The sequence below is a fragment of the Alligator sinensis genome, unplaced genomic scaffold (assembly GCF_000455745.1).
Source record: "Alligator sinensis unplaced genomic scaffold, ASM45574v1 scaffold353_1, whole genome shotgun sequence".
NCBI lineage: Eukaryota > Metazoa > Chordata > Crocodylia > Alligatoridae > Alligator > Alligator sinensis.
In genome coordinates, this window is record NW_005842075.1 from 155,633 (window position 1) to 171,470 (window position 15,838).

Below are 15,838 nucleotides of genomic sequence, written 5' to 3' on the forward strand. Positions count from 1 at the left end.
CAGCTGTGGAGCGGCACTTGGAAAGTGGGGGAGTAGGTAGCCTGGGCTTACTCCCCTGTCTTTGCATGCTGCAGAGCCCCCATCTAGAGGCATCCTATGTCCCAGCCAGTCAGTCCCTGGCTCGGGCACATGGTGCCTTGAGATGGGGGAGCAGGCAGGCCTCCATTGCAGAGCTCCTGCATTGAAACATGTTGAGGCACACTGCATGGGGCACAGCATTTCTAAAGTGGGAGGGCTTCACGTGCCTCAGCGTGAGGGCTCTGCAGCGCAGCCCCTGTGCTGAGGCATGCAGAGGCAGGGGAGCAGACAGCCCAGGGCAATCTCGAGGCATGCTGCGTCCCAGGCAGCCGGGGAGTGGCTGGCAGCAGCACAGCATGCCTCGAGATGGGAGCTCCACATGCCTAAGCACAGGGGCTCTGCAGCCCAGGGCTGCCTGCTCTCACATCTTGAGGTACTCTGTGCCCCAGCCAGCCAGGGAGCGGCTGACTAGGGCAAAGGGTGCCTTGAGATGGGGGTTCTGCAGCATGTGGAAACAGGGGCTGCCTGCTCCCTGCCTCTTCTCCACGTGCTGCTCCCTGGCTGGTTGGGGCACAGGGTGCCTCAGCGCAGGGGCTCAGCACCGTGCAGAGACAGGAGAACCAACAGTCCTGGGCTGCCTGCTGCCCTGTCTCTGTTTGTCCTAGCACATGGCACTTTGGCGTGCTTTGTGCTGCCTTTTTTTTTTTTTTGGGGGGGGGGTGGCTGTTGGCTACAGGAAAATACTGGTAGCACATTTTGCCCCAGCTCTGCAAATTAGCATTATGGGGCATGGCTTAATGTGCAACACATGCGGTTTGTGGCACCACAAAGAGGTTTGTGATGTCACAAACCACACATGCCTGCACAGCTAGATCCAGCCACAAATGCCACCACAGGTACTTTCCTACAGTGACATTATTTATTGCACTGCAGTGCACATGTAGAGGCTGACAGGGTTGGCTGGGGAACGACGGTGCTTCAGTGTGGGGGCTACCTCCTGGCTAGCCCTGCACTGAAGCACCCTCGTGCCCCAGCCAGCCCCTCCACAGCACAATGAGCCAGGTCGGAGTAGCCCCAGGCTGGCAGGCTGACCCCCCCAGGCCCTTTGCAAGCCAGTGCTGCTCCAACCTGGCTCAATGTGCTGCAGTCCCAGGCACACATGTAAATGCGGCAATAAATTGCATCACACTAATTGCATGTAGCCCCCTTTCACTTAAATGCTGAAAGACTCCAAATACGTTTGGCACAAGTCAGGGTAGGATTTATGTTCATAGCTATGGCACAGCCATTCATCACAAATTCTGGCTGAGCTCCCCTTTTTGGACATTTTCTAAGCTGCTGAGTTTGCAACCTAATGCTGCATCCATATACTTCTAAACTCTCCTGTTGCTACTCAAGCTGCAGGCATTCTTTTTTTTTACTTGTGTGAAAGCTGGATAGGAAATAGTTTTTCCAGACCATGAAAAATTTTAGATTTTAAAATATGTTCCAAATTTTGTATTGGGACAAAGAGCTCTTTCAAAAAAATGTAATGAAAAGCCACCAGAATAGCTCAATGGCTTGGACATTCACTTGGGGACATGGGAGAATGTGATTCCCAGTTCACAACTGCTAATGATCATAGAAGAGACTTGAAATTGATTCTCCTTTATACAGGGTAATTGCCTTGACCAGAAGTGTTTCAGTTTATTCTCTGGGCAGTCTTTCTCAGCATCTCATACAGAAACTTATCCACTTTGTATAAATAATTAAAAGTATTTATTGGAGAAGGGACTTGGTCTAGAGGGTCAGTTTCAACCTCTCTATATTAATAATTAGTCAGTAGGCCAAGTGGAACAGTTCCCACAGGAAAGATTGAGATAGAGAAATTTTAGGGGGAGTTTTGCCAGCCTAAGATCATTCTGCAGGGAAGGTTTATAGAGTTCTTAGACTGCTAGTACTGTAGTTAATATTTATTTGTTGTCATATGCTACTAATTTTGGACAAGGACTTTTTGATCCTGAGCACTGTTATTCTAGACATCAACTCAAAAATTGTGAAAGTATGAAAGTACAAAATATTTGCCATCTGATTTTCTATGCTTACACATTATTTCTTGTTTATTTGGATGTTCCTTGTTTCATTTCTGTCTTAATTTTAAAAAATAAAATTAAGTCACATGACAGAAGAATGCACATGCTAGTCTGTTTGGTCACAGCTAAAAGGAAAAAGTTCATGCAATTTTTGTAAGAGATAGTCAATCTTTGGCCCAGACCCCTTTGTACCATTTCAGCAATGCATAACAAATGGAAAACCAGCTTAAATAGCCAGGGGGGATTCCACCAACACTAAACAAAAGAGATGATAGTTTAGCTGCCCCAGGATTACAGTGTAAGGTTAAAAAGTGATTAAAAAAAAGAAAAAAAAATGCGTCTTTATGCTCAGATGCATCCAGTGCTCCCCTGACACTCCTAAGATCCTAGCCCATTGGCTTTTAGAGGAATCCATTCTGCTTTTTGCAGTTATTTGGTGCTATCACTATGGATTTAAGCTCTCTGGCCACATCCACATGAGCATACATGTGTGTTTCATGGCACCTCAAAAACATTTAAGGAGCTGCAAAATGCATCCTGTGCATATAATTTGGTTCTTTGCACTGCATATTTGCAGCACAGAGCCAGATGTAGATAAGGGGAAATCCTGATATAAAAAAATAACTGTGGAAAAAAAGCAGGATGGCACACATGGCAGCAGTGTGTGCTGCCTGAAACCAGAGCCTGGCCAGCCAGAGCCACACTTCAGGTGCCGGCCAGGCTCCATGAGCCCAGAGTGCCACCACTGGAGCCCCAGGAGGCCTGCAGGACTCCAGGTAAGGCTTCCGGGGATAGCCCATTGCTCCACCTGGAGCAATTTTCTCTGTACTAACCATGTGTGCAGGGGTGTGCGCTGGGGCAAAAAGCAGTGGCATGAATTTGTGCACGCCCCTGGTCATGGGGACACAGTGTCTGTGGGTGCATCTACACAAGATATTTACTGTAGAGCTGTCTAATTAGCTCTTCAGGAAAGTCTTTGCATCTACAAATGTGGCCCTATATAGGTGGCAGTAAACTGATGAACACTGCTGTAGGTTAGTACTGGTAAATACAAGTACTATTCTGTGGTGGCATTTTTTAGTGTGCAGCAACGCAAATGTGGATGCTAACAGGGCTGGCTGGGGCACAAGGGTGTTCAGTGTGGGGGCTGCCTGCTAGCTAGCCCCACACTGAAGTACCCTCATGCCCCAGCCAGAGCCTCCCCAGCACAATGAGTGGGGTCGGAGCAGTCTTGTGGTGGCAGGCTGAACCCCCAAGCCCTCTGCCAGCTGGTGCTGCTCCAACCTGGCTCAACATGCTGCAGTCCTGGACATATGTGAAGACACGGTGCTTGGGAGCAATAAACTCTTGTGCAATATGAGCCACAGTTTATTGCTCCATGCTAAAATAGCACATGTAGATGCACCCTGTATCACTCAATCTGATACTCATCTCTCCAACCTGTGCGACATGCAGCTATTTCCTCCTCCTTGTATCCTTTCCCTCTGCATTTATTATAATGCACTGGTTTTCTTTTAATCTGGAGCAAATTTATTTTCACCAATTATATCCTACATTTTATATTCTGTTTATTCTTAACAGCAGCAATGTAGCTGTCATAGTATACAATTGGATTCATGCTAGAAGATAGATTTGGACTCTAGTACAATGAAGATTGCTTCTCCTGGCAGATAACAGGCATAATTTCTATGGAAGAGCATGCTATCAGTGTGTATGCATGCTGGGGTTGGTGCTGCATAACAGTTCTAGTTAAGACCTGTATTTTTGGATTGCCCTATCAGCTGAAAAACTAAGACAATTGCTAAGACAACCAAAAAGAAGGAGTTACTCCCAGTGAAGTATCTTGGACAGGCAATTTGATAACTGAATAGTGATCTACAGCAACCTCCTGAATGCCGTACTATGGATTACTGAAGGAAACACAATCTAGTAGGATGTAAACACACTGATATATAAGATGGATATCCAGCACCCATACCTAAAACTTGTAAATTGTATCCATAGCCTATTTCTCCCCCACTAATATTTTTCACTACTGAGCCAGGCTGAATCTGAACTAATGTTTAACATATGATAATTACTTTAGTCCTCTGAGTTGCCCAGTCCTACTCTGAGTATATAATGCAGCACTTTGTCAAGGTTCCTGGAGCGTACATGGCTTTATCCCATTAGACACTTTAGTTAAATAAAAAGGATCCTATAATGTAAATGGTTTCTACTGCTTACTGATCAGGTTCCTTGCTGGTTTTTGAGTCATTTACAGCACATATGAAATCAAGTGAAATGTGCAGTTACCAATTACATATGGCTTACTCCTACAGCTATAACTTATTACTAGCACAATAAAATACAGCAGTGTCCTCCCCCACTCATGATTGCCTTCTTAGAGAAAGAGCTGGGATATTGTGAAGAAACTGAAGCCAGCATTCATTTATGTTCTGTCAAGTTTCACTAATTTAACTGTGATTTTTTTTTGCTCCATACTGATTTGTACTGGATATAAGCAGAAATATTATAAATGCATGACCCATCACTAGTAAAAAGTATTTAAAAGCCCCAAAACTCAAATTCACATATATTATGAATTCTTAAATTCTACCTTTTCCCGAATCTGTTGGTTCCCAAAAGAATACTACTGAAACAGTGCTAATCACAGCTGCAGTACTTAAAATGATAGGCCAAATCCACACCTGATGTAAATAGGTGCAGCTTCTTTAATTTAAAAAAACAGAGTAAATTATACCAGCTAAGAATTGGTTCCTATAAATTAATGAAGGCAGTTGTTAACCTAATTTCCCTAACAAGTTCCAGAGAAGGATTTTTCTAAGAACCATACTAATTAAACAGAACTAGCAGATAACACATTTGACAACTAATATTAGTAATTTTCCCCAAACATTTAAAAGTATAGGAAAGTAAGGATGGAAGACAGTGACAGAGAAAAGCCCATCTCTATCCTCTCCATAACTGTCCTTTATGTACTTGAAAACTGTTATCAAATCCCCACTTAGGGTGAGATTACAGATTAGAGTTAGCAGGTGCTAATTCTAAGGAATGTTAGTCTGTGTTAAGGTTAAATAGTGCTAGTGATCAGTTACATGTTCAGGGTTAATACCCTCTAAATGTGCACTGCTCCTATCTACTGCTAGGGGGCTGGTGAGCAGGGTATGGCTAGGGGCTGCAAGTCTGCCCCATTCCTGCCCTACTCACTGGCTCTCTAGCCATGGTACAGTCTGGACTGGGGGGGAAGTAAGGGGTCCCCCATGCCACTTGGTTTGCCCCCTCCTACCAAATCACTCCACTGCCCCCTATCTCCCCCAGATCTCTGGTGGGGCTTGGATCTAAGCATGCACGGTCAGCACAGTCTGCATGGACTCTAGCAGCAGGCAGGGAGGGGGAACACACCTACTGATGCCTCCAGTGCTCTTGGATGGATCAGGGTGCCAGGACAGTGATCCATTGGTGGAGAGGCTGATGGGGCGGCAGAGGGGCAATTTGGGAGGAAGAGTTCAGTCCTGCTATATGGAGGGAGGGAGGGGATGGTGCCAGGTCCCTGAAGCCCAATTCTCAGGGTCTGATCCTAGCACGCAAGGTACCATTGAGCCCACAGACTGGCCCTGGGTCACTCACCTGGCCTACAGAACCAAAAGGTTGAGGACCGCTGCTCTAGAGGATAGGATTAGACTCCAGAATGACCTGGATAGACTGAAGAAATTCTCCAAATTAAATCAAATGAAATTCAGTGAGAACAAGTGCAAAGTCCTGCACTTGGAAGAAATCAATTACATGCAGTGTGTGAAATGACTAGGTAGGTTACAATACTGCAGAGAAGGGCCTGGGGTTACGGTGGATCACAAGATGAATGTGAACCAACAGTGTTCGCAAGCTAAAAATACTAAAGAATCACTGAGTACAGCCAAACATGAAGGTAACCCCTGGAAGATACCCCTGACTGACAACTTTGTGGCTGCCTCTATCTGTGGTCTACTTCAACACAAACTAAAGAATGACCATAGAAATAGAGAACTTTTAACTTTCCAAATAATTCTTACATATGCAAAACTTGTGAGTTTAGTAATTAAATTTAACATTAGTTCACTTACTCTTGTAGCATCATACAGACATTAACTGTTAAAATTATATGATTAAGCGCTCAAAACTGTGGCAAATTCTAGGTTGTAAATATAACCTTAATCTTGCCCCCAGTGGGCACATATTTCAACTACATGGTCACATATTATTTCTCAAATACCACCAAACAAATATTTTCTCTATAACCTTTGATACACCTTGAACTTTTTAAAATTCCATTTTCCTGTTGCTAATTTCATTGTCATAATGCCCAATATATCTTTATGACAGACTTGTTATATAAGACAATTTCTATGGTACATATTTTAATTCTTTAGTCAGAACACATGTACTATAAATCTCCTTTTCAACTAAGAGTAGTGAGATGGATTCAAGTGACAACCAAGGAAAAATGACTTCTGAGGAAAGCCTGAAAGAACTAGAATGATTTAGTCTGAGGAAGAGAAGTCTGCATGCAGATTTGATAACCATCTTTCAAATACCTGAACAGTGGTTATATGGAGGATGGAAATAAATTATTTGCTGTGACTGCAAGGGATAGGACAAGGAACACTGATTTAAATTGCAGCAAGGAAAATTCAGGTTGGATATTAGGAAGTACTTCCTCACTGTGAGAATGGTTAAGCATTGAAACTGGTTACTCAAAGAGGCTATGGAAACTCTATCCTTGGAAGTTTTAAAAGCAGCTTAGATGAAGTGTCTGGGTTGGTTTAGACTGAGATGATCCTGTCCTGAGCACAGGATTGGCTCATATGACCTCCTGGAGGTCCCTGCCAGCCCTACTTTTCTATGATGCTAAGACATTAATTAAACCAGTCAGAACTTCTAATGCTTTTAGGATCTGCTCCATTGCCCACTGAAATCAAGGAAAGATTCTCTGTGAAATCAAAAGGTATGAGGTACCATTAAACTAGAAGCTTCCTTTAAAGACTTAATTTCAGAAAAACATATGTTTGGCAACCATCAATCCTTCCAGATCATGGTGTGTACATGAGAGGTCACCTAGACCTTCGACGCATATGCCTAGGCAGAAATTTGGAGGAGTGGAGGCTTCCCAGACCTTCCATCCCCACTTTAGACCACTGAGAGGGAATCCAAAGGCCAGACTTAGTCCAGACATTTGGCACCTCCATAGCTCTAGTTGTACAAGCAACCAGGAATACAAACCCAGGTCTCCTGTGTGACAGACAAGGATTCTACCATTGAAACACAGGGGACTCCTAGAAAAATATAAACGTCTGGAAAAAAGATATTTTACTCAAAACTTATTTTAAAATGCTTACACTAGTAATGGCTTCATATAAATACCAAAGAACTGAAACCAAAATAAAATAATGTACTGTCATGGAAGCATCTCGCTCTTTCTTTGCATCTGAACCAATGCAAATCATCATTCTTGGCATTAACACCAGCAACTTTGCTCTCCTTATGTGTGTTCAGAAAGCTGCTACTTATATGATCATTCTGGCTTAAAACTCTGTATGCATTACACCCCTCCAAGTCTCCCTCTCTCTCCAGCCCATTTCTCTCACTCTCCTTCACCTCCACATCAAATGCAAGCCTTTCTTTTAAGACTCTTCATAGCTTAGCCAGACCTACCTACTTGATATAGTAATTTATAATGATCTCAAACCCTGTCCTCACCCTGTCATTATTTAGTCAGTCACCTTCTCCCTTAATCACCTTCATGCTTTCTCCCATGCTGCTCCTTATGCATGCAAAAAAACTCCCCAGTCTAATCCATGGAGTGATTACTTCATCTTTCTTCAAATCCAACCTTTAGATTCACCTCTGCTGTGATGCTTACAAAACATAGTCTGTTGATGGCTAGACAGATGATGAGCTGTAACTGACCCTTTTCCTCTTCTTATGTCTCCATACAACCATTTCCCAATTTTGGTAATGTATAAGCTAAAATCTACCCCCGCCAGAACAAAACAATGACACGGCACTAGCAAAACTGCAAATTCTTCAATGTTCCTTGACTTGTTACAGCTTCATGTTCTAACTCCCTGCCCCACATACCCAACTGCTTTATTCTTTATCAGCTTTGGCTTTTAGGTTGTAATAGTATTACCTATATTTGTACAGTGCTTATCATTGTGGGCCCTCAAAGCGGATTAAGACATTCAGACACTACCATTACATATTGATAATAACTACACTGATATCAATTATCTTATTAAATATAGCTAGTGATGTCTTGAGACAGAAAGCAAGAAAGGTATCTATGGACCATATTCTACATTACTAACATTGAATAGGATCTTATTGGCAAGAAGCCCCTTTGTATATACCAAGCAGAATAAAAGAATTGTCAGATTAAGAAGGGGTAATAGAATCATACCACCATTTATTTTTTGCCTTTGTAAAAGCCACACTTATCAGGTCTACAGTTAGAGTAATGGCTGAGAGCTGAGACATCGTACTTTCAGTGGCCAAAGATGCTGGTAGAAGAGATTAGATGCAGTTTATCCACTTTAGAGAAGTTTACCTCCTTTTTAGAGAAGCAGCATAGGTTGCTCTTCGTTCTAAATCCTATTGTTCTGCTGTGCTATGGGGAGCACAGACTCAGCCATGCCACCTGGAACACTTCTTCTGCTAGAAGGTCTCTACCACTACTGCCTCTTCTATGCTCATGCTTAGAAAAATACTGGAATTCTGGTTGATTATTATGTAAGAAAAGAAGGAGTTGGGGAGCCATTTTTATCCTCCTCCACCTCTCATGTACCCTTCTCAGGCAGACAGAATTCAGCACATAATTTTTAAAAAGAAGGGCAATAATTTATTAGACTTTGACAGACATCAGGACATCTTTCAAAGAAGATTCTGACCTCAAATACTAGTGTGACTTCTGAAGCAGGTAGTTATACATATACACACTTTGTCAAAAAGTAGATAAACTTACTGACAATTCTTGGATGAGTTTCTGAAGTTCACTGTGACCATGCTTTCCAGCAATACATGCTGGGTTTTCTCCATATTTGTTGGTTGTTCTGCAAACCTCAGTTGCCTTGGGGCACTGAAGCAGAAAACTAGTAAGGTTCTTTAATCCAAATTTAGCTGCACAGTGGAGAAGAGTAGGAAGCTCTTCCAAGTTTAAATCTGTATATGAAAATAAGTAAAAAATAAATTAATAAAAAGATAGTGGCTTATATATAACACATATCATCCTCTATTACAAAAACTTCCAGGGTTCAGTGATAACATTGCTATTAGCATCCAACTGTCCTTGTAGAATTGGTACTCAAACAGCAAATTCTTATAACTAGAAGTTTTATAATTCAAGTAGTTATCATGCATTTCAGTAACGGTGCCGTTTCTTGCTTTGCCATGACTGAGAAGTCCCATTTTCTCTGTCAGATGAAATTGCAAAAGCAGTTTAATTATTTCTACAGAAAAAAAGAATGAGAGCTGGACACAGCCCCAGGGAAGAAAATTCTACAGTATAGGCACACTTCCCCATAGGTATGTATTACTAAAATACTTGAGATATTTTTGCCCTCCGTTGCTGAATTGAGCATGACATTTATAGATGATTGCACTCCTGTATTCACACTAATATCACCTCTTTGCACACTCACATAGCAAGATGGTATCTGCAAATATTTGCCCATCAACTTAATGAAAAATCCAGCATATTTTGTTTTTTATTTTTAAAATATATGTATTTGGGGATGAGATACTGACATACTGGGACTGTAGTTTTTCTTGTCTCCTTATTTCTCTTTTGGGAAGGTAAGTGAGAAAGTTAAGCTGCAGTTATGTACTGTGAGTATTCAGAATTATCATGGTAGCAGAATGGCAAAATCCCAGCAAAAGATGGATTGGGAAGCTCTTGCACTAAGGGAAAAAGTACAAACTCCAAAAGAGAATCTTATGCCAGCTACTTAAATAACTGGTTCATTTAAAACAAGGAAACAAGAATAAGGAAACTGAGAAGTATTTGCCCTATAGCATACTGAGTGCAGAAATATCTGATAGCACACTTTGTATTGTTGACTATATCAACAAAGAAAATATGTTTAAGTCCTAGCCAAAAACTTCAAAGACAATGTCTAAAGCTGACTTCCAAAATCCATATTTAGAGAACTAAATATAAAGTGGCCTGACTTTCATGCATGTTAAACAACTATAAATCAAACTGAACACAATGGGAAATGTAGGGCCAACCACCTTAAAAAAATCAAGTCACTTATATTTAAAAAATAAGCAGATTCAGGCACCTAATTACAGACATCCTGCTTGAAAGATTTGCACTTCTGTTGACAGGATGCTTATTATTATTAGCTATATAGTTATTATTAGCTATAAGTAATTAGCAGAAAAAATCCCTACAGAGACAAACATAAACTTTAGGAGATTAACAGCTTAAGCATACACAAAGAATAAGAGGGCTGGACAAAAACATTGAAGATAGATCTAATTCTGTGCATTACACAGGGTTCTCTTACAAGAAAAGGAAAAGGTTTAAACAATAGTGGATATTTCAAAAACATCTACAAATTCTTCCAAACATTGTCTATTTTAACTTCTTTCTCCACAGGTTTCCCTCAACAAACTAAATAGAGTGAGGTAATCAGCCACATCAGTCTGAAGTCAGGTAGAGGGCAACATCTGACAAAGTAGGCTATCATCTATGAAAGTTTATGTCTCCTGAACCTGCTAGTCTCTAAAAAGAAATCAATAGTGAGAAAAGTTTACGGTCATTTTGGAGAGGAGCTACTAATAAAATATTACCTCCAGCCTGTGTCATGCTAGCATACTCTAAGAAGTTAAATATTTTAGGCAAAGAGACCTTTGATAACATGTTGTGACATGCTCCAAGAAGAATTCTATTCCTTTCATTTAAGCCTGAAATAACTGGCCACAAATATAAGACAGGCACTGACTGTATCTTATAAATTCCATTCAAACACATTACATAACATGGATATCACAGCTGGTTAGTTTCCTCACTAGCTCATAAAAATCCAATGTTACTATCAAGTCCTTTGAGACCAACCCCTCAAAACACAACTTTTATTAACTCAAACACCTGAATTTGCAAAGCAACAAAATAAGCTATTCCCTTGATCAAAAACTGTTAGCATAAACCTTTACCTTTGTGTCTGTTTGCTCCAAACCCTGCCACAGGAGCATACTTCTTGCTACAACTTCCTCCCTAATGAGTTCTCTCAACTTTTATAGGAATTGTTTTAACTTCTTTCCAGCAGGTCTGAATATCAAGCAGTATAGTCAAGTGAAAAAATTCAGCTCTCACCAGCAATCATGCATTTGTGATCATGAACCAGAATTTGGTGCTTCCACTTTGCTCTGCGTACCTGGCTGTGTCCCTACACTGCTCAGTAATTTTAAGAAACTTCACTAACTTATACACTCATTGGATGTAATTATTGAATAGATAAGTCTAACAACTTCTCATTATGAACTCAACTCTGAACACAAAATGATGGAACCAAGATATTACATGAAGGTACCTATTGAATGAAGCCATTATGATATTCGAGATAACAAACTCAACCAATCATTACCCTTTCTCCCCAGAATTGCTTTCTGCAGTTATGTTGGTTGAAATGAGACAGTGACATGAGGGATACTGAACTCATATAACAAATATTCACCAACTGATGACTTAGCTTCCTATTGTCACAGGGCTGACTCCAATTTTGGTGGTATTAAACTCTTCTGCTATGTACAAAGGAACTTAAAGACTAGTTGAACAGCGTGCTCCAGACATTTTCCCTGTACTAGTTATGCTAAATAGCCAAGGCTTTAAAAAGTTAAAATATTGTAAAAAAAATTAAAGTTGCTATGCATCATTGATACTACTTGATATCCTCAGATCACTAATGGTCTCTCTGGGTAGCTTCCCTAATTTTTAAAAATGAAAAAATATTAACATTGGCAAAACAAAATTAAGTGACCTTCCAGACAAAATACATCACATTAAGCTGGACAGTATTCACACACACACACACACACACACACACACACACACACACGGGTTGTTTGAAAAACTATTGAGACTGATGCTGTAGGAAACAAAATAATTTATTTACAGGGTCTTGGCATAATCTCCTCCCAAGTATGCTCCTTCTGCAGCCACACACTTCTCCCAAAGTTCCTGCCATTGTTGGAGGCACCTCTGATATGCAATTTGTGGAATTGCTAAGAGCTGCTCAGTCGTATTTGTTTTATGGTTTCTATATCAAAAAACCTTCTTCCTTTCAAGATTTTCTTTAGTTGAGGGAAGAGAAAGAAGTCACATGGGGCCATATCAGATGAATATGGAGGCTGCAGCACTTGTGGGCTACAGTGTTTGGCTAAAATTTGGCCAAAAATTGCTTCACAAGCTATGCTGAGTGGACAGGCACATTGTTGTGGTGAAGCATCCAAGAGTCGGAAACCCACTTTTCTGGTCATTTTTCTGTTTGTTTCATTCCCAAATCACTGGTTAGAAGTGAATGACATGCACCAATATTCATTCCATCTAGGAAGAGCACACACCAACTGCAGAGACTTCCTCAGCCTGTCAAAGGGCTTTTAAATCCGAAAGCTTGCTAAAATTTTTTTTCCAACTATTTAAGTTGTTCTAATAAAAGATATCAGATTCACCCAAAGAACCTTGTCTGCCTATGAACCAACAGAAATTCCAACTTCTGCTATCTCTCAGGCAGTCAGTCGCCTATCATTTCGAACCAAACTGCGAACTGTTGCCACATTTCCATCATTTTGTGATGTTGAAGGGTGTCCAGAACACTCTTCACTTTCGACTGATGATCGTCCTTCTTTAAACCGACGATACCATTCAAAAACTCTTGCACAGCTCATAGTGTCATCAACAAATGCTATTTTAAGTAATTCAAATGTTTCATTTGCTGTTTTTCTGATTTTCAAGCAAAATTTTATGCGCGCATATTGTTCTGGACACTCTGACATAACGAAAGGGGACGTGAGACACAAACGATCTTACTTCAACTGCTGGCCACAGAAAACTGGGGAAACACATGAGCTGCAAACCTGTCCAGAGGAGTCCTAACATGCCCAGACATGTTCAGCAAAGTCATGCCCCCCACCCAATACTTTGTACCACAAGTACAAGTTCAGTCTCATACTTTTTGAACAGACCTTGTATGTATATATATATCAGTAGTTTAAGAGTGAGGGGGGTGGGAGATGGGAAGGAATAATCATAAACAACCCAGGAAACACACAGTTGAAGTTAAGCTTAAAAAATCCAAGCAAGGCCCCTGACAGACAGTACACTTAAGACTTGATTAACTGGTTAATCACATTGTGAATGGGTTATGGATCCTGACTCTGTCTCCCTCTGAACTTGCCTGCCATGACTTAGATGGGAAAGATAATAAGAGGGATTCAGTGGTGTTTCCCTGCGCAGAGTTAGTAGTATCACCCAGGTGTTAATTTCTCACAACAAAGCTTTATTATCCCTGCAGGGCTTTGGAACTACCAGAACCTTGCTAATTACTCCATTAGCGAGGGAAGTCCGGGTTGCAAATAAGGTACCTCGGCTCCGGATACATCATAGATACATTGTATTCTCTACAGTCCTTGCCGCTAATTGCCTCGTTATAGCGGCATGTTCCCTGCGTCTTCTACTTATGCCATGTGCCGGGACTGGCACCGGCTTCCCCCTTGCTGTCCGTGCTGCCACACTTGGCGTCATTGCTTGTCCCGTCGGGTTGGGGCTAAGCCTAGCTCTCCTTGCCCGCCTTGACCCAGAGACCTTCTCTTTCTCCCCGGCTTCCTGCCTAACTGCTTCGCGGAACCCCGACTCTTCACCGTACTCACCAGAGCACCTGTAATTCCCCCGTAAGTACTTAGCTCTGTGGCCAACGTGCCACCATCCCAGATCCTGGCGTCCTGCGGAGTCACATGCCCGACTCCCAGTACTTCTCTTTTCTGGGGTCTGGGTTACCCCATGTCTCCTCCAGTGCCCCAAGGCAACAAGTATGTGCCCCATCACTGGATATACTGGTAGTGGCGAGCTAATCACCCTACCCTGCCCCCAGTGCATGATTCCCTCCACCTGGCCAGGTGTATCATTGGGTCAATCTTGCCCGATCCTGCCTTAGTAACAGGGCTCCCAATTACACACATCTTAAGTAAGGACCTGGCCAAGCAGTCAATTAATTAATGGTGTGATAAAATAAGGAATAAGCCACAATGTTATTATACAAAATATGTGTATAACTTTGTGGATGGTTTTTGTCATGCCTTTAATTGAATGCGTGGCCAGTGCCCAGCTTCTGGAGCACACAGGAGCCTATCAAGACACTTGTGTGCTCCAGAGGCTAGGAGGCCCCTCAGCTGATTGGAGCTCCCAGCCAGGGACCACACCATGTGTTCCAATGGGTGGGAGCCCAGGTTAGCTGACTGAGTCCCAATCAGGTGACTCGCAGTTAGGGGAACTCCTTGACCAGGCTGGGAACTCTAGGCAGCTGCTTGGGCTCCCAGCTGCAGGAGCGCACATGTCCTCCTGTGACTGGGAGCCAAACTTGCTACTTGCCAGTGCAGGGGGAGCCCAGGATCAGGCTCCCCCTCCCCCAGCAATATGGCACAATGGAATCCTGCATCAGACCCCAGGAAGTGCAATTACTGGGATCCCACATCAGATCCCTACATGTCTTGACTTTAATGCCTGTCAGGGGCCCAAGATAATGAAGTGGATAGTTAAATCTTTTGTCCCTCATGCAATGACACCATAGGAGGGTGTGGGTGGGGAATGAGATCCATCTAATTTAGAATCACTGGAGAATTTCCATGTCAAACATCACAGCAAATGGTGGAATAGCCAAACTTTTCAAGTTTTGCTATCAATATAGTTTCTTAGACCATTGTTCTCACTAAACATTAGTTTTTCTTACATGGCCCAATCATCTTTACTACTCAAAATATTTTTTTTGAAAATGTACTACGTAGTAATTTTATATACTGAAGCTTTGTTCTTTATTTTTGTTATGTTCCTCATTATGTCCCTCATAAACTCTACTATAATATCATACTTCAGAAACCACACATTGGGGCTACAGTTAAGTAGTTTACATATACCAAAACTTACTCCACAGATATATCTTAAATATTTTATTACTTCATATATTTTAAATATAGAGAATTCTCTCTCTCTTCAAAAACGGCAAGGAAATAAACCTTGAACAGTCTCTCTCTCTCAACCCCCCCGCCCACACACACACACCCACTCCTAAAATAAGTAAAAGAAATGATTAAGTGCAGAAAGGAACTGATGTCAACACCTCAAGAATGGTTAGGTAGAATGACAAGTTACTTGCAGAAGACTAGGGGTCTGAGTGCTGCCATTGAAATGAATGGCAGGTTCTCATTGACTTCAGTGAGGCAAGATGGGGTCTGTTAAACCTTATGTTATTTCTACATTCTAGACTTGAACTTTCTGAACAACTGTGGAATGATTCCTTTAATCTATTTACTATAGATTAAAGTAAATAGTAAAACTATACTACTGGGAATGTAGAGAGGCAGCAGCAGGATGCCAGACTACCAAGCGTAGACCCTGAGATGGTGCAGGGTCACTTGGAGGAACTGGATGCCTTTAAGTCGGCAGGCCCGGATGAGCTCCATCCGAGGGTACTGAAGGCACTGGCTGACGTCATTGC

At 41.8% G+C, this 15,838-nt stretch overlaps 1 protein-coding gene across 1 annotated transcript in view; it reads right to left on the reverse strand.

The window, feature by feature from the left end:
* The window catches only part of BANK1 (B cell scaffold protein with ankyrin repeats 1), a gene marked incomplete at its 3' end in the record, with an annotated part of 287,684 nt that overhangs the window by 151,852 nt on the left and 119,994 nt on the right, over window positions 1–15,838 (reverse strand). Inside the window, exon 8 of the mRNA XM_025204276.1 lies at window positions 9,091–9,287. Coding sequence (XP_025060061.1) covers window positions 9,091–9,287 — 197 coding nt within the window. The remainder of the gene's footprint in view (window positions 1–9,090; window positions 9,288–15,838) is intronic.